Genomic DNA, 19,189 nt, shown 5'->3' on the forward strand with positions numbered 1-19,189 from the left:
CTCCTAAGAAAGCTTTGATCATCCCAGCATGTGCTTTTCCCTAGAGAGGTCAAACAAGTGCAAGTTTTTTTTTTAGCAGCCCTGTTATTTCAGCCCTCTAGCAGAGCCTGTAATTGTCATAAAGGAAAGAGAAGATGAATCCCAAACAGATATTAGGATTAAGATGTGGCCAGCAACATGACCAATACATCTCCACTCCATATATACACACATCGCTGATAAGATTTCACCACTGCTGAAAGTGCAAGGAGGCAGATCCTAATCCAAAGCAGAAGCAGGAAAGCCTGAGACATCCCAGCCTCTGCACTGCCTCAGGGCCCTGCAGCACACAACCCTGATCCTGCTGGGACTTGTCCTCAGTGGAATAGCCTTGTGAGCTGTGGGGCCAGGCACTGCTCTACAAGACTTCTGCTCTGTGTATCCTCTGACCGCCCTCTAAATAATCTGGAAACTCACCATCATTACAGCAATGCCAAGGCCAACTGCTCCAATGACATTGAATTTGGATTTGAAGACATCATCAATGGCATCAGGGCAGGACTGAAATGGAACAGATGGTTTTCGTGTTTTATACACACAAGGTCCATTTGAAGACTCATCTTTCAAAAACTGCTTTAATCTGGCCTTTACTGTTGCATCCTTAGAGAGAGCCAGGGATGGTCCCACACAAGAGCTGGTGGAGAAGTTTAAATCTACTCTTCAAGTACCTCAGACTTGTTAACAGCTCCTTGACTATAACAGGACTCCCCTCTCAATCTGAATATGCACTTTATCAGGCTTGGCTTGTTACTAATGGCTGTCAGCACTTCAGATGATGCTCATCCCTTATCAAGAGGGACTTAAAGCCACTCTTGATATTGCCAATTGCTACTGTAATTTTGCAGACACCTCATGAACTCACAGTGCATGGGAATAGCAGGACACCTAGGCTAGGATCCATGCCAGGGGCAGATTCATAGAGAGGCCCATTTAATGTTCCCAGGACAAAGATTACCCTTGCAACTAAAAAGAACAGACACATGCTGGCCAATAAAAAGAACAAGGCACTTTTGCAGAGGTATAAATCTTTAAGAGCCTGGTCATCCTAGCTTCTGTCCTGCTTGTTCCAGCAGCAAACATCAGTGAGCTGCTGAAAGCTACCTTTTTTTTGTTGTTGTTCCTTATCCAAGCCTAGAAAGAAAGACTGAATCTGAGATTAAAGGGATATACTGGTAAGAATGAATCAGTTCAATCAGAATACCAACACAGCACTGCTTCTTAGAGGTATGCTCCATTACATTTCTTTGATCTTGTAATCTATCCACTGTTTTTCTACAATTGGGAATGGGCATCACAAGATGAAGTCAACAGATGAAGCTAAAACACACAGCAGAATAAAAAAAACCAAAACCTGTGTGTAGTCTCAGCTACTCCCACACACTCCAACTCAGACTGCATAGACAGGACTAAAGATACAGACTGAACAATCTCATGTGGGCAGATATGTGAATTGTCAATTAAATTGAAAAAACCCCAAGTGATTAACTGAATTCCTGCATGGTAAGAACCATAGAAGGACTCATACAAACTGTCTTGTTTGTATGAGTAAAGAGCACAGGATGTTTGTAAGGAAGAGGAAGAGGGGTGGTCAAAAACTACAAAAGCTGTTTTCTCCTGTTATTTGTGGTATACAGGCACCTCTGCAGCAGTACTCCAACAGGGAAACCCGATTCACATAATTGCCTTCACAGTCACCAACTCACCTGAGCAGGCTACCAACACCTTACCCATCTCCCTGTCCTTGCTGAAGCTTCAGACTTGCTCACAACCCCAAACTTCACTTCTCCCTAACCAGGAGGGAGCTCCCAGCAAACACCAGGAAGATGAACTGAGGAGAACAGAGCTCTCAAGGCACCATAACGGGGTTTTTCCAGGCAAACTTTTGATCTTCCACTGCCCACCCCAGCAGTGAGTCTGTGACACACAGACTGCACATTTCCTGAGCAAGGTCAGACTTCCTGCTTGTTCTTTCCACATTTACGGTGAATTTGTTTTCCACAGCCAGCCTGATCACAGACAGACTGCCACACCAGTGTGACATGGGCATTTCCCATGGACTAGGAGGGTTTCCTGAAGTGTGTTTCTCTCTCTACCCACTGGACAGAGCTGATAGTGAATTACATCAAGCTTTACCTTGATAGAGAATGACTCAGACAGTGTCTTTGCTGGACAGGTATCCATGTACTGCTGCTCCACAACTCCAGTAAGGCCACAGCAGTTTAGCTACAACAGAAAACACAAAAAAGAGACCCAGGTTAAACAATCCTTATTTTTGTTCAGTAATCTGGTAAAAAAAAAAAAGGAAATAATTTACATTAGTTTTTGTCACAGACCAAGTCCTCTCAACATGACTGCTATAAACCTAATTTTAACAAGCCTTTATTAAATTAGAGGACAAGGTTCTGAAAGGAAGAGCTAGATCTCTAAGTATACACAAAATCATTCTGGCAACAGCCTGTGTTCCTTACAGACACAAGGCTGAACCCCTCACAGAAAAACAAGAAAAGCAAAAACTAGTTCTAGACACTTCAGAGGGACAAAAAAAGGCATCCTGAATTCATTCACACTGCAAAAAAAACATATCTGCAATCTTTGGTTTCTTCTAACTAGTAAAGAATTTGTACAGGGGACTAGGGGGCATGAAGAACTGTGTGAGGAACAGCTGCATTACTGTCCAGGTTAAGCAGAACCACATACTTACAGTGAACTGAAATGCTTTCAGGGTGTCTCTGGCACTTGTCTGAGTTCTCTTTCGGTAGGTGTCCATGTAGAACTCCTTTAACTCATCAATAATCTAAGGAAAAGCAAAGAGTTGTCTATTAATGGTGTATTAGTGTCATACCTTGTATTAATTATGAAAAACTTGCTTTCAGCTAGTCAGACATCAAAACTCCTGCAGCCTACAACACTCATTCTTCTGCCACATACAAACAGAGGGTGGACAGAAGGCTCACCTGTTTCAGGTGAGAAATAACTGTACACTCACTTTAATAGCCACACCTAAACAGGTAAGAATGTCTCCCCTTCCAAATGTCTGACCTTTAAGAGGAGTGAGAGAACCAACTCTTTGCCCACTGGCTGCCCCAAAATATTCCCTATTCCACTGTACACCAGAAGTTTCTATATTTCCCCACTGTATAATACAATGTGAGCAGAAAAGCAACCCTGGTCACTAAGCATGTGATTTTGAAACAAGACAGAATCTTGACTGCTTGGGAAGGAGAGGCCATATCAATCATGCTGCAGGTGCAGATACACTCAGCTGTCAGCTGACCCAGCTCCTCTCTGGAAGTGGTAAAGCCTCCCAGCCAGCCTGCTTCACACCTCATAGCTCAGTGAGGCACTCCCTGGAGGGCACCTCTAGCATGCAACAGCCTCTTGGACTCTGGCTTCCCTGCTACAGTCTCATGTTTAAATATTACAGTTAGGGTTTTTTTTGTGTCATTTTGCTTGAATCAGCCTTTTCCCCTCCCCCCAAATTCCCTGGGCAATAAGGATTTGATTTGTACTGGTATAGATGTCAGCAGATTGCTGACTGTGGGCACATTCATAGAATCATGGAGTGTTTGGGTCCAGAAAGGAGTTTTCAAGATCACCTAAGTCCTGCCCCTCTACCATGGGCAGGGACACCTTCCACTAGACCAGGCTGCTCAGAGCCCGATCCAACCCAGCCTCAGACACTTCCAGGGACGGAGCAGCCACAGATTCTCTGAGAAACATTCCAGCATCCCACCACTCCCAACTTTTAAGAGCAACCTACCTTTTCCTTATTTGAAAATCCCCAGATCCCAGCAGCAATTTCAAGGGCAAAAATCACAAAAAGGAAGAAGAAGAACTAGAAAAGAATGATCATGTTATTCATAAAGGCCAGAGCACCACAAACCAGCATCACACATGTACACTGCAAGTTTGTCCAGACTTGTGGGAGCTGCCACTGAACCAGGTTGCAGTTGAAGGTCTGAGACATTGGTAACACCAGGAAAAAGGAGACTGTCAACACTTCTTCCCAGGAGTGTCAAAGTCTGGCAGTGCTCTCCAAGCACCAGTCATGCTTCTTGATCAGTGTTAATTAAAGCAAATAATCTGTTAACCCCAACTTTGAAGCTCTCTTAGTCATTCAGACGCATCAGAACAGCTGGCACCAATTCTTTACTCTGGTTTGCCACTCCTGTTGCTTTAGGAGTCATTATTTAATTCCTAGTTTGCCACCAACTCCCAGAGAGCTAATGGTCATTTTGTTGTATATCCCACAAAACACAAATGAAAGTGTGTCTGTCTCTCTGTGAAAGATGGTGAAAGTTCTGTCTCTCATTGACTACCAGACCCAAAACACCACTATCATTTAGGAGCACTTTAAAGAGACACTCAGAATTAGAAAGGGCTAGAGGTATCATTTTGCAACAAATACTTGAATTTAGGTTCTTCTGTGACACAGAAGGGGAACCGTTCTTTCAGTGGCTATAATTGTTGTATTACACTAAATAGTTTATCTAGTTGTTTTTGTATGGGGTGTTTGATAATTTGCACTGATCACATGGTTTGTCCCATTCCCCCACCCCTCCAAGAAGTAATGGTTTGTCCCATGTTTACTCCTCCCCTCACCTCTTCCTCACTATCCCATTGGCTGTGGCCTCCTTCCTCTGCCCCCCTTCCCCTGAGCTTAAAATCTCTTGAGAGGAGACCCCCAAGTCTCTTTTTCCCCTGGGATGTCACCTGGAACCTCAGGTGACTCCTATCAAGGAATAAAATAGGACTTTGGTCCTCCAGTCTTTTACTTTTGTCCTTGTGAAGGCTGTGAGGGGCCAAGGGTCCAGAGCTAGCTGGATCGGACCTGAACACCCCAGGAGATCAGCCTTTACATATAGTAGTTGACTTTTATTAACTACATCTTCTGGTTATTTTGATGAGTAGTTTTGCAAGTGTACAGATGTGCACAAACCCAGTAAGATCTACTGCCCCTCCAGTCTGAAAACAATGAGGTTGCTCTCCAGTAATTGGCTTGCAGAGCAGTTGTCAACTACAAGAGCTTATCCTATGCTTATGAACAGTAGAGCCTTGTTGGTTCAAGCACCAAGTACCACAGAGTTCTGGTCTCAGAGATTAAAGATAGCACCACCTTCAGAGTCCAGGATGAACTGTCTAGGAATGATAGCACTGCTCTTATCAATATTTTAGTTCTGTGTTCACAATACTCCCAGCCTTGACACTTCCGTGTATGTCAGACACATCCAGCCTCTTGATATCCTCTGTTCAAATGCAGCAGGAGCATCTGGATTTCAGGCCAGAAATGAGAACTAGATTTAACATTTTAGCTTTATGTAGGTGACTATGAGTTTAATCACTCTAATTGTTCTGGGTCCATAATCTGCTGCCCTTGAATTACACAGTAATATTTTCCTTCCTTCCTCATCATGCTGCTCAAAAATTTAAGCATTACCCTGAGCACTTACCAGGCCAAGCATACACTGAGACTCCTGTGATGCACCACAGCATCCCAAGAAACCAACCAGCATCATAAGGGCACCAGCTCCAATAAGGATGTAAACACCTAGGGAGGAGGAAAACAAAGGTGTGCAGGTCACTGAGACCTCAACAGGCTCAGAGCCAAGAGTTATCAACTTCTCCCCAGGTGAAGAGAAAGACAACTGGAATAAGAGAGAGACAACTGGAATAGTGATTTATGAACAGCTGCAACGTCTTGAATCAGATGCTTCTTCAGATTATAAAAAGTTTCAGAGCTTGTAATGTATTCTGCCCAGAAATGAAGTAGTATGTTGAAGCAGAAAGAACAAACATTTCTGAGGTAAAAGGCTCCATTTACACCAAATCCTCTGGCTACTGAACTTGGGAACAACCAACCTGATCATCATAGCTGTGAGCTGGAGACAGCAGCAAGATGTGGTGAGCAAGAAAACTCCCAAAGGATGGCAGAGAAGGGGTGGTGAAGCATCAAAGAATCAGCACAAAGCATATGGAACAAACAGGACACTTCTGTTAACAGGGACATAAAAACAGTTCAATACTAATTAAAGGGAGCTAGGTGTAAGGTTTTGCAAATTATATATTCTAGATGCAAACCAATAAGATTAGCTGCCAAAATAAACAGCTCCTTGATGCAGCATTTGTAAGGGATTAAACCTGACATTTCTCATCAGAAGGAAATTCCAATATGGACTTTTTAACTCCAGCTTAACCTTTTTCCATTTCAAAAAAGAAGAACAAAAAGAGTCTATCAGTACCACTTATTCCAGATTGAGTTGTAAAGAAAGCCTTCGAGGTAACTTGCTTTGTAACTTACTGCAGTCAGTAACTACTCCCAGAAAATTAAGTTAAAGCAAAAATTCCTATTGAGCTTCTTTTTAAAACTCAGTTAAACCTACAGAGATTTCAAGCAGGTTCCACTGGCTGCATCCAGCCACTAGTTTAAGCATCACACCATAAAACTTTTATGCTTTCGGTGATGAAAAAGTTGTTTTAGACTACCCAAAATAAGACTTGTTAAATATTCAGCTCAACAGCCAAGTTTAGATTTATGTTATTTTTCTGAGGTCCACTTAGAAGCATCTGGGAATCTTCCTGGCAGCTCCAAGAACCACCAGTTTGCTAAGATGCCATCATATCAAGGGTAAACCACAAATTTTTTCACAGATAACCTGTCTGCATGCCTGCAGCTTCTTCGTGAAGTCTCATGAGCATCTCAATATTCCCAACTATGGCCTCTACACCATTCCTAACAGTATTCCCTGCAGGCACAGGCCACCCTAGGACTAAGACTGCAACATAAATTGCACCTCCTTGCAAGTGACCCTTTTAACACCAGCCTGGGAGTTGTCACAGCTGAGTAGCAAAGGACAGCAGCCAGTTTTTGGCAAGAAAAAGATGAAGGTATCCTTTAAAGACTTTAAAGATTGCCTAATTCCAACCCCCTGCCATGGGCAGGGACACCTTCCACTATCCCAGGTTGCTCAAATCCTCATCCAACCTGGTCTTGGGCACTTCCAGGAATGTGACAGCCACAGCTTCTCTGGGCAACCTCTACCAGGGCCTCAGCACCCCCACAGGGAAGAATTCCTTCCTCATATCCAATCTAAACCTTCTCTCTGTCAGTGTGAAGCCATTCCCCCTTGTCCTGTCACTCCATGACCTTGTCAAGGGTCTCTTTCCATCTTTCCTGTGGGCTCCCTTAAGGTACTGAAAAGCCACAGTTAGGCTACCCCAAAGCCATCTGTTCCCCCAGGCTGACCAATCCAAATTCCCTCAGCCTTTCCTCATAGCAGAGGTGCTCCAAGGGTCTGAGCACCTACAGGTGACAATAACCAAATTATGCGTGTTCCCTTGCCCAAGCTTAAAAGTGACTGTAGAGATCAAAATCAAAGTTCAGATAAAATCCAGTTCACTTAGGAATTCCTATGACATTAACAAACTAAAAATGTGTGTGTCCCCTAATTAATGACCTTACAAACACCTTCCATATGGTCTAGCTAAAGCTACATTGATCCATGCTAGCTGGAATAATTCTCATATGTACCAAGATATTTGTGCACTCTTCCCATTCAGTTCAGGATGAATTAGGAGACGTGGGGCTTTAAGAGTCAGACAACAGTGCATGTGCTCCTTCTGAGAGATGAGGCAACAGAGTTGTGTTTTGGGTAGCTCAGGTTGGTCACTCTGGAGAAAAAAATATTAATTACTCAGTGTAGCGTGAAACTTTGTTGACGCATATGGTGATGAGCATCAGGAAGAAACATCCTCTGTGTCTTCCAGGAGCCCCTGGGATTACAAAATGTTTACTGACAGCAACAAACTAATGTGGGAAAAAGGATGAAGAGCCAAGAAACCACTCACTCACATGACAGCACTGCTGTCTGCACAAGAGCTCACAGGGGAAGCTGAGTGTTCAGGGCTGTTTTTCCTTTTTACCCTTTAAGAAAGGCCAAGGTTTCTGAGCAGCCTGGAAATCAGGGCACAAAAGTGTGACCTATCCCCTGAGTCACAAAAGTGAGACCTATCCCCAGCTCACCTGTGTAAAACTTTGTGTCAGATTCCAGTTCAAAGACGCTTTTGGTCTGTGAATCAAAGTGAAGCCATAGTCCAACTGCAAGCACTGCTGTCCCTGCAAGCTGTAAGAACAAGGAAGGCTTATTAAATAATACCAACTAATCCACCCAGCCTTGCATTAATAACAAAATCAGAAGCAAACACAGGATACAACTTTTATTTCAAGAGATGGTGACAAAGGACAAGCATAAAAGGGTGGGGATATCAACACATGAACGAAGTCCCAGACATGAGGAACATTGTTGACAGAAGCATTTACATAACTCCAATGCCACAGGAGAACAATGCCATTCTTGTTCCTTTCTGAAAATATCCATGGTTTAGCCAAGTGTCAGTATTTCCACTGATCCTTACACTCATTGTTTTATTCTGGGTGGATGCAGACATTGCATAGCTTAGTGACCTTAAAGCTTCATACTGAAGAGCAAGTGTATCACAAGGAAAAGTGCCTTGTAAGGCCAGCTGCAAGTTTTAGTGTATTAAACAGACTGCTGAGAGTTCACTGTAGCATGGAAGGGAGTTCAAGAAGAGTGCCGTTCTTGCCAAACATGATAAAACCAATCCATTAAGTGACCACACTGACAGGAATAAGAAAATACCAGCTGCAGTAGTAGAACATTGCTGATCTGGAGCAATACAATCAAATTTTAGGTAATATTTAGTTTTATTTCATTATCATTTCTGCCTGTAAGCTTCCAGGTTCCTCTTAACATTGGTGCCTGAGTTTGCAGCAAGACCCTCTGTGTATAAATTAGCCTCTGGATGAAACATCTGGCAAAAGCCACAGGAAGTGTTGCAAGAAAGAGGGAATTGCACTCTAGTAAGGCCAATGGCAACAGTTTGCTTGGAAGAGACTGAATCCTCCTTTAAAAAGAAAAAAATGGGGTTTTCTTGCATGTAAAAAAATGAAGAAACCAGGACAAAGTATAAAGCTGGAATGTGCTTCTCAGCTCTTCCTTTGAAGACCATTTAACTATTAAAAAAGCTCTACAAAAGTGAGATGAGGACAGAAATCCCAAACATTGCAGCTGATGTTAAAAATTTAAACTTAAGAGTGAGCAGTAAGTTTATGAAGTCTGGTGCTTTGGTCAGGCAAAGCACACATGAAAAGCAAAAATAAAATCCCAACAAGGCCTGACCTCTGATAAGAAGGTCCTTGCAGAAAGAAACAACACTCCTGATTTACCTCTAAGAAACTGGGAATTGTTTAATAATGGCAATTTTTAGTGGGAATATGGACAGCGTTCCCTTGGCAAGCATCTGAGGATACAACTCCCCTTCCACACCAAGCCCACCTGAGAGCTGGGAGCCGGAGAGCCTCTTCTCCCTGGTGTGGAAGAGTTCCTGCTCACAGACAGCCCCAGCTTTCCTAAACCCAGCTTTTCTTGTACAGCAGGAATCGGAGTGCCAGGCCTGCCTCCAAAAGGAGCTGCAGGGCTGTAGCTGGGAAAACAGATCAAGTGACACAACCCAAAGAGCCAAACCCACCTGGAGGATTCCAGACCCAAGTAAAAAGCCTTTGTTGGTGCTTATTCCCGAGGCACACCTGCACACATCTCCTGCTTGCCTTGCTAGGGCTACCCTGACAATATGATTAAATTATGCTGGAGCACCTTGGTACGACACAGAATGCCAAAACAGCATCATTATTTCAATTTATTGTGCCACAGTTGCACCCCGAGGGGAGGGAGAGGCGCAAAGGGGAGTTGCCAGAGAGAAGGATTACTGCTCTACCAGCTCTCCTGGCTGCAGCATTACTTCGAAAAGCCTTTGCCACCTCATCTCACCCCAGTGCCTCAGTTCAAACATCAGAAAGGCTGAGTGATGGAAAAAACTCTGCTCTTTGAGACTGCTGTTAAGTCACCCAGTATTTAATAACACTCTGTTTGAGGCTCCCTTTCCTGGTCGTCCAGCAGTCGTCAGCCTTTATAGCTGATCCAGATCCTCATCATTAGAAAAAGCCTAGAGCCTCTGCTGGCTTTGCCAGGAACTCACAAATTGGGAAGTCACAAGACTGAACACACAGCTCTTCTCACCTACCAAATTTATTTACAGCTTGACAAGCTCCGGTGCTTGAGTAGAGAGCTCTGCAAATGGAGCAGGGCACAGAAAAGGACTGTAAAATTAAAGAAACTCTTAAGCCATACTGTAACCATGCAGATAATCTTAAAATTTCAAGCAAAGGAAAAGGCTCAGTTAATGCCCTCCAGAAACAAACTGGTCTGTTCACATTGGGCAGAGATGATGTACCTAATATAGCTCCTTTCAAAACACAAATTTAACTCTTCCCCACCACCACACAGAGGTACATGACATGTTTTCTCCTTGGAAAAGCAGTCACTCTGTGGGAAAGATTAGGAAGGTGCCAGAGAGACAAGAGACTTACAGGATCACAGAACAGTGATAACACTTCATGCCAGTGAACTGCTGCACAGCACTAAAAAAACAGGGTAGAATTAAACAGAGTGATAATTCTCTGCATGGTGGATTAGAAATAAAATGCAGCTCCTTCATGCAAGAATAGGAGACTTTCTGTCTCAGTTTCTTAAGCAAAGCAGACTTATGTTCTCAGTTTGTGCTCTTCATACCCAGACTGACCACTGAACTAAAAAAAGGCAGTTTTAAAGCAGAAGGCAAGAAACTTGAAGCTTTAAGTTTCCATCAAAACAAGGGAGAAATGAGGACACAGGAGCACCAGCTTCCAAGGAAGAGAAAAGCACAGCCCCACAGGCACCTGCCAGCACCTCTGGTCAGTGGGGCACACTAGAGGCTGAGGCACTGTTGCCTCCCTGCTCATCCACACTATGCCAGCAGGATGGGATCTGTGCTGGGATGGTTTGGGAGCCGTGTTTTTCCTTCCTCGGAAAAGGGTGCAAGGCCACCAACCTCGGCTTCGGCTTCGTGGAAGCAGATCGCCAGATAACTTAATTGTTGGGTTTTTGTTTGGTAATCCAATGGGATTGCCCATCTAACATACCTATTTTATCACAGGAGTTGAGCAATACTGTGTGTTTCTAAGTAGCACTATCCTGCGCTGAAAGAGAAATTTAGCAGGAAAAGAACAATACTGTATTCCTGAAAGTAATCCATTTTGTCTGGTTTCACACATGCAAAGAAGAGAGTGGGTTTGTGTGCTTATTAGACATGTATGTAAGTAGTATGTTTCTATAGTGACAAGTACAGCAAAAAGAGCTCAGAAGACAGGGCTGGTTTTTTTTTTCCAATCTGGCCAAAACGTGAAGTTAAAGGGATACTGCTTACTCGCTGTTTTGGAGAAGTTTGTGGCAGTGATTTTCCAGTAATGGCATCTCCTGGAACAATTACACTACTGACTTCCCGGCTCCAGCAAACCAGGCTTCCTTGTTTTCCCTAACCACTATTACCAGCTCATTCCTGCTCCGCTCGGATGTTGCAGAGCTGCAACAAGGGTAAAACTACCGGGCCACTCCTCTCCTAGCCCTGTGGAGGCTTGTCAGGTCGGTTTTTTTTTTGTTTTTTTTTTTCATTACATTGCAAACACACCCTATTTGCCCCTACAGCTTACTCCTGCATGCAGCTTTCTGCCTATTGCAACAGGAAAAACAGCTTTTTTGGTCTATCTTCCTTTCTGACATAGGCCTGCACATTCCCCAGTGAGCCTCATGTGCAGGACTTCCCTCCCTCTGACCCATCCCACGGCCTTGATGCTTCCCTCCTCTGACCCATCCCCCTTGCTTGGCCTCTGGGTACATCCAAGGGTGAGTCCCAGCCTTCCACGTGAGAAGAGATAACTGAGAAAGGACCTGAGCCAGTCAGGATAGACTTGAGATGAGAAAACTTGTGTATCCTGGAGGCAGCAGCCACACAGAACACTCTGCCTTCCTCCCCTCTCACCATCCCCGGCTAACTTGAGCATAAGTTTGGAGTGCGCCTCAGCACTGAACACTACCAAACAATTCCCACAGGATTTCTGTCCCGCTCTGACACCCGAGGTTTGGCAGATAGGCCCCCCAGCAGAAGGCTTGCACAGGAAACCTTTAGATTTAATGACAATGCCATAAACACGTGTTAAAACCCAAAACACCAACTGTGCTAACACATCCCATAGCAGCACAATGTGTGACACTATTTTGGAAAGCTGGGAAGTTTATTTTGGATTTAACCACTATTTTGCAAGGACCATTTTGTTCAGTCCCTTCTGACCTTGTTCCGGTTAAGAGACAATCACCTTGACACGGGACAAGCACCCACTTGCCTCAGACATCTCAGAGCATCCTGTCTTTCCATAGGCAGAATCACCTCTCAAGGAGCTCAAGGTCCAAGCACTTACCAAGTCCTCAGACAGTCCTTTGTGTGTCCTGGCAGACAAAGCTTTGGGAAAGAGACACCCGTCCCCCAGCCCTTTCCCCACTTCCACAGCTTAGAGGCAGGGATGGGGAAGAAATCAAGACAGTTCAAGCATGCCTGTTAAGTGGCTCAAAGCCTGTAACAAAACGCCCTTGGACAACAACAACAAAAGTGGGGTTTGCCATTTTGACACCTTTAGGCCAAGTTAACATACAACTTCTACCAAGCTCATGGCATTACCTCCAGCAGAAGGTAAGTCATTATGTGAAAATAAAGAAGTCAGTCAAAAATAAATACTACTTTCATGTTGTCAGCTAAGTATGGTATCTAACAGAACATTTTTTCTAGAAGTAAGAAGGTATGTCACGCTCAACACTACTGTTCCATATATGGGTTTATGCCAGGATGTGACAAGAAGACATGAAAAAGTCACCATCTTCATTTCCTAAATACTTGAACTTTTAGCTATAAATCTGACTGCATAAGAATTTACTTCTCATTGTTTTAGACTGAACTAAGAAAGCCAGGACCAGATCTATAACATTGCAAAGCACAGGCAAAGAAATTGAGAACATTATGAGTAGTATGAGTAGTAATGAACTGCTTCTGTCCTTTTACTGGCTGGTACTCCACAAATAAAACCCCCTAAACAGCAACTACAAGTGAGGCTCAACATCACTCTAAACCCTCAATTACAGAATTAGTGTTATCCACAACAGCACAGGCTTTCAGAGTTTTGAAACAGCTCCCATAACACTTGTGCTCTGTGGGCTTGCAGTTATACAAGAAACTGCAGCTATTTTCAAACTAGTTTGGAAAATAGTGGGTTGGAAAGGAAGTATCTTCTTTCTGCTTAGCTAGTTTCAAGAATGTTGTGGCCTATGTTAATGCCACAGCACTTCTTGGAATAAAATGGTGTTCCAGTAGAGTAGGAGCAGCATTACAAAATTCCTGAATCACTGCCAAGACTAGTGCCCATTTCATACAAGTTCCTATTCAGAAGCCAGTCTACTATATTTGCAATTAAAGTTGCAAATAGGAGCCAGGACTGCTGGAACTCTTAAGTAGCTTCAGATTTCTCAAGGCAACATAGTCCAAACTCCATTCTTGACTCCACAGAACTTACCAGAGTCAATATACACTGAGCTGAGTCCAAGCAGCATTTGATTCTCACACTGTAGCCAGCAACTGCATCGGTTCATTACAGAAAGCAAAAGCAACTAATTTCTGGGTTTTTCATACATGCCTGCATATATACACACTAACAGACACATGCATATTTCCCTGCCCATCCTGCAAGTCCTCCGCTGGAGGAGGAAAGACCCTCTGAATTGCTGATCTTGGTGCGCAAAAGCAGCTGAGATTATGGCTGAGAACAACGTCACCGGTATCTTCAAGCTACAGAAGGAAAAGGGCTCTCCAGGCCTAATTTTGCTCATCTTACTTTGACAGGCACTACCACACAAAAATGCATTTATTCATAAAACACAAGGCACTCTGGAGAGTCAGGCCAAGAGAGCTGCCCAACAGTGGAAAGGAACAAGAAAATGATTGCTCAAAACTTCAACATGAACTCTGCCTCTGTGCTACAGCACTTGCTTGCCTAAAATACATTAAACCATAAATATTAGCAGCAGATGTTTTCATATTCCACAAAATCCCCAAGCAGAAAACCCAGAATTGAAGTTTGACAATGCAAGGCCTTGCTTTTGTTCAACAGCAGGAAGCCAGTGGGAGAACAGGCAGGTACTTCCTGGTGTGATCCAGTTGCTCAAAAGCCCACAGTTTTCCTAGGAAAAGACTTCATCACAAGGACCAACAAGCCTGATCAAACCCAGGGAGTTAAAGGAGCACAGCTAAAGGCAGTCACTCGCTACACAACTCAAGGCAACCCAGCATTGCTCACACTAAGGTTGGTCCAAGGCAACTTTGCTGAGACCACTCCACAGCTCAGGTTTAAGGAACAAAATGTGTTCTTTCCATTGACTTCTTGCCAAGCTCAAGCCAGCCTCGTGGAAAAAAAAAAATTAGTTCTGTATCAGGCTTGACATCTCTCTCCCACACCCCAAAACAGTCCCCAAACTTGTATTATTAGAAAGATTGTCAGGGATGCCAGGGCCAGCACTGGTCATGCCAAGACAGCAGAGCTGTTTTTGCAAACCTAGGTGGGAGAACATAATCCCCAGCAAGGACAGCACAACAGTGCAAGGAGCTTGGTGCCTGCTGCAACACCCAAGAAAAAACACAGCCATCCCTAATTCCTACACCTCAGAGAGGGGAAGGAACCCTAAAACTTACGATGCTTAACTGGACTTGGTGCAAACATCCAAAGGTGTTCCCTTCCTTCCATTTAGGCCACAAGCACGTTTTAAGCCAAACTTTGAAGCCCCAGAAGTTTCAGAGAATACCATGTTAGTGCCCAGACTTCCCAGCTGGAGAAAGGTCATCAGATCAATCAAGCACAAGATCCTCAGGAAGGTTTAAGAGAACAGGACAGAATGGTAGCATTTCCCAGGACCAACCTCCTGGGCTACATGTCAAGCACTTAAAGATTGTGCCAAGACAGCACCTTGAGAGAAGAAAAATTAACAAAAGGCTGCTGAACTCCATGTTAGCAGGTTGGACTAGATCATCTTAAAGGTTTTTTCCAACCTAATCCATTCTGTGATTAGCCAGGTATCCCTTGACCAACCTATTCCTCAACATCTGCTGAGGAGAAAATATCACCACTGTCCCCACAGTGATACTTTCCTTCTGAAAATGTCCTCTTTCCTGGCTAAATATCCTATAGCTCTTGCTCACTGCCTCTTTCAATACAGTCAGGCCCTACCTACTGCCTGGACAATCATGATTCTAAGGATCTCTAGCACATTTCCATGCTGAAGATAGAGTTGCTGATGACAAAAACCCTCCTCTTTCTTTCCCAAACATTACCAAGTTCCACTATGATCCTCTTAAGACAGGCAGATGACCAGAGCAGCCTACAGCACTGCAGGACACCAGCATGCCATGGATTTTGGGAGTTTTATACACCAAATTCCATCTTCTCTCAGTCCTTCATTTCTGAAGTTGGTTTTGCTCTGTTGACACTGAGCACTCACCTTTTGTAAAGCCATCAAAGATTCTTTTCTCCCAAGGCTTCACTGCTCCATGGTAGCAGCTGCCCCTGAATCATTTAGTGCTGGTGCCTCCCATGGGAATTACCTGATGCCTGCCTTTGGCAACAGTCTCACCCTGCTGTGTCACACACCCTGCTGTTGTCAGCAGGCTGCCATCACCTCCATCACCCTGGACAATGGCTGCCAGCCAGCACCCCAGGAGTACCCCCTGTGCTCCTCCAGATGAGGTGGGGCTATACTGACCACCACTGAGTTTGTACCAGCACCACTGCTTCTCTCTGCAACAGCAAAGCTGCACCTCACCAAAGCCCTGCCTCCACTCCAACAGCCATCTCATTCTTGCCAGGATCTTACTCCAGGACTGCCTGGTTTTCACAAGAGGCCTGATATTTCCGGTAGACATTGAACAAGTGAACCAACACCAACCAGTCCTTACCTTCTCCAACATTCAGGCTTATAAAGGCTCCAAGGCACCAGCTTCATGAAGTCTGACTTCCCCTTGCAGTAGCCAATATCCCTCCTATACATGTACACCAGCTTTTAAAGAATCTTCTCCTTTGTTCTTTCCAGATACCCAGAGAGTAGCACATACGGAGTATCCCAGACTACCATAAAGCAAAAACCCCGCCTCCAATTTGCTGCATTCCAGCCCTCCAGCACAGAGAAGGGATGGTGAGCAGGGGGAGTTACCTAATCACAACTCACTTAAGAGTTCTGAAGTGTTTTGTGACCTTGGAGGATTGTTAATCAAACATCTACTGCTCTTCCTATTTTACCTCCTTTGCATCAAGAGGTCAATTCAAGCCTGTGCAGAATCCAGAGTCAAAGACAGGATATGGCACAGAACTCTGTTAAAATCTTGCCCAGTAAAATAAAGTCCCACTGAACATGGCTCCCAAAACTTTTATACCTGGAGATATTACTGCCTGGAAGGACTCCCTGAGAAACTCCCTTTTCATCATGTGTCTGAAGAGGGGTGTGTTAATTGGGTTTGCTTTTACAAATTACTCCTAAAGCTTTCCTTTGGCTAATGTTATTGTTATTTTATTAGGTTCACCAGCATTTATGAACCTTTATCTCCTTCCTTTGGATACAGCTTCAACTTTGAGAGTTTCTCTTTTTATTTCAGTAACTTCCTTTACCAAGCTGTATGAGCCTTTCTGCTTCCTCTTACCCTTGTTCAAGCCTCGATTGAAACAAATACATTCCACCTAACATGGCATCCACAGCCACCTGCAGGTTTGCTGCAGACCTGAAATTCCTGACCTACCCTTTTGAGGCAACTTATTTCAAAAAAAGGAGGCACAGAATTGCACTTGGGCACAACAAGTTTTGTCAACATGCTTGACTGCTTCACAGACTCTTCACATCTACAAAGTCATAAAAAAACCCATTAAAGCCTTTTTTCTTATTAGGGTGGTTCTTGCCTTTTAATTCTGGCAGACACAGAACACCTTTCTTTTTATGCTGTTCAGTGTGGAATAACCCAAGGTACAGCTACTTTATTTCTCCATAGAGGACACAAGGTTTGCTAACACTGTACCCCCTAAACACCCCTCCAACTGTTTTCAGCAGGCCACAATGACATGTGGTGGTCCCCATGAGCCAAGGACCACTCCAGCTGGTCAAACACACACTTATCTCTGGCTAAGCCAAGCTGCTTGCATTTCACTGCCTCCTGGAGTCTCCAGACACTTACTGGCATCTCCAAGATGCATTTATTTATCTCCCTTTAATTCTTTTTTCTTCCTCTTCTCTTTCCCACATCCTAGCTGCATACTGCCAGCCTCAAGAAGGCAACTTGAAAAGCCATCATCTCTCAGCTCCTCTGGGCAGCAGCACCACTTTTCCATCCACTCTGTCAACAGTACAACTCTGTATTCACGATCACCCCTAAAATTAGGAGTAAAGCCTCAGCACTTTATTACCATGACACTCCCAACCAACAGGTACATCCCGAGCGAAACAAAACCTTTCTCCCTATTCTCAGCCTATCCCCTCCCAGACAACAAGGTGGTGAAGCTCAGGTTAAGAGCTTCTTTGAGGCAATGACGTTGCCACAAGACTTTTTGTCCCATAAAATACTCTGCAGAAAGTCTGCAGCTTTGAAATAAACAAACAAAACAAGCACAAGGCAAACCATGAATACACTTCAGTCTCTTTTAACAAGAAGTTTAGAAACTTACTGACTATAAGTTTTAGGCAGTGCTTTATTAGGCTTTTCCATCTGATCAGCGCTAACCCTGCAAACGCAACAGCCCTGCTCACGGTCCGGCGAGTACCGGGGGGCAACATAGCTTTCCCGGGTCAAGTTCTGCACAACGTCCCTCAACTGCAGCCCAGCTGTGTATTCTCAGCTCTGTTGCAACCCATTTCGACATCGAGACGTCCCGAGCACTTCACCCATTAACACGGCAACTTCCACTCGTCCCACAGGCAGTGCTGCGACTGACTCCAGACGTGGCTTCTTCCCGCAGCTCCAACTTCATTCCTCTACATCACAGCCACACACGCACTTCTCCACCGTGGCAAACAGCCCAGAAAAAAACCCAGCTTTTTGAACCACACACTTCGCTCCTACCCGCCAGGCAGATAAGCAGCTCCCGTAGTACTTTTCCATACAGGAGCCAGTACTAAATCCAGGTGCCCACGCTCCGAGTGCTTGAGGACAGCCCCAACATCTCGGCTCAGCCATGCTTTCTCACGCTGCCCGGCCAACAAGGCGTAGTGGGGCCAGGAAGCATACCGGAGACGTAATCTCAAGGGGTGCCGGTCTGCTCCGAGAGATCATACACGAAGGGAAGCCACAGCTCCCACCAACACGAGGAGTTCTCACACACACACGACAGGCTTGCGAGGATCCGGCTCACCCCGGCCACAGCCCCGGCACCGGGAAAGCCGGCAGGTAGCCCGACCTGCACAGAGAGTTTTAGGGAGAGGATTGTGTGAAGTGCTGGGGGATGCTCAGTGGGGGCGGGCTATCCACAAACCCAGCACCCCCTCCCCGCCTGACAGCACCCTCAACCCGCCTTACGATAAAACCCCAAAAACGTGGAAAATAAAGCGGTGAGCACCCGGGCACACGCCCCTCTCCGTCCAGGGGGCAGCAAGTAGATAAAACAGCCAAAACCACCCATAAGAAAAGCAAACAAAACGCGACTGCCGGCGTTTCCCCTCCCTTCCATCCCCGTCCCGCGGGCTCCGCGCCGGGCAGCGCGGGGGACACAGCCCGGGGTGCCTCACCCAGAAGATGAAGTTGAAGCCGAAGAGCAGGTACTTGATGCACTTGGTGCCGCCTTTGACGGGCATAGTGACAGCTGTAGACGCAGTGATCACACTCTCGCACTCCGACGCCGCTCCTTAAATGCGGCCCTACCCGGGCGTCTCGGGGACTCCCCCGCCCGCCCTTGGGGCCGCCCCTGGCCGCGCCCCGCACCTGCGGCCGCCCCGATCCGCCCCAGGCCGGGCGGGCTCCCAGCACTCCAGCAGCGCCACACGGGGCCGGCTACGGCCATCCTTGGGGCTCGGAGTGTTCCGACATGGAGGGGGAGCACGGGGAACGTCAGAGTCCTGCTCCCGGCCCTCCACGGCGCCGCCTCAGCAATCCCACCCTGTGCCTGGAGCGTTGTCCAAACGCTCCTGGAGCT

General features: G+C 45.3%; 1 protein-coding gene across 2 annotated transcripts in view; it reads right to left on the reverse strand.

Annotated features, from left to right (window-relative positions):
* CD9 (CD9 molecule) overlaps positions 1-18,963 on the reverse strand; it is a 34,078-nt gene extending 15,115 nt beyond the window's left edge. Inside the window, exons 1-7 of one of the 2 annotated variants that reach the window (XM_038154286.1) lie at positions 18,786-18,963; positions 8,060-8,159; positions 5,490-5,587; positions 3,800-3,874; positions 2,741-2,833; positions 2,173-2,262; positions 457-540 (exon numbers count right to left, since the gene is read on the reverse strand). In XM_038154286.1, the coding sequence (XP_038010214.1) occupies positions 457-540; positions 2,173-2,262; positions 2,741-2,833; positions 3,800-3,874; positions 5,490-5,587; positions 8,060-8,159; positions 18,786-18,851 (606 nt within the window). In that variant the 5' untranslated portion in view covers positions 18,852-18,963. Of the gene's footprint in view, positions 1-456; positions 541-2,172; positions 2,263-2,740; positions 2,834-3,799; positions 3,875-5,489; positions 5,588-8,059; positions 8,160-18,123; positions 18,714-18,785 lie in introns of those variants that run through there. The other variant, XM_038154285.1, reaches the window with a different exon arrangement.
* Positions 18,964-19,189: the final 226 nt, after the last annotated feature.

This window comes from Motacilla alba, chromosome 1A, assembly GCF_015832195.1.
Source record: "Motacilla alba alba isolate MOTALB_02 chromosome 1A, Motacilla_alba_V1.0_pri, whole genome shotgun sequence".
NCBI classification, from domain to species: domain Eukaryota; kingdom Metazoa; phylum Chordata; class Aves; order Passeriformes; family Motacillidae; genus Motacilla; species Motacilla alba.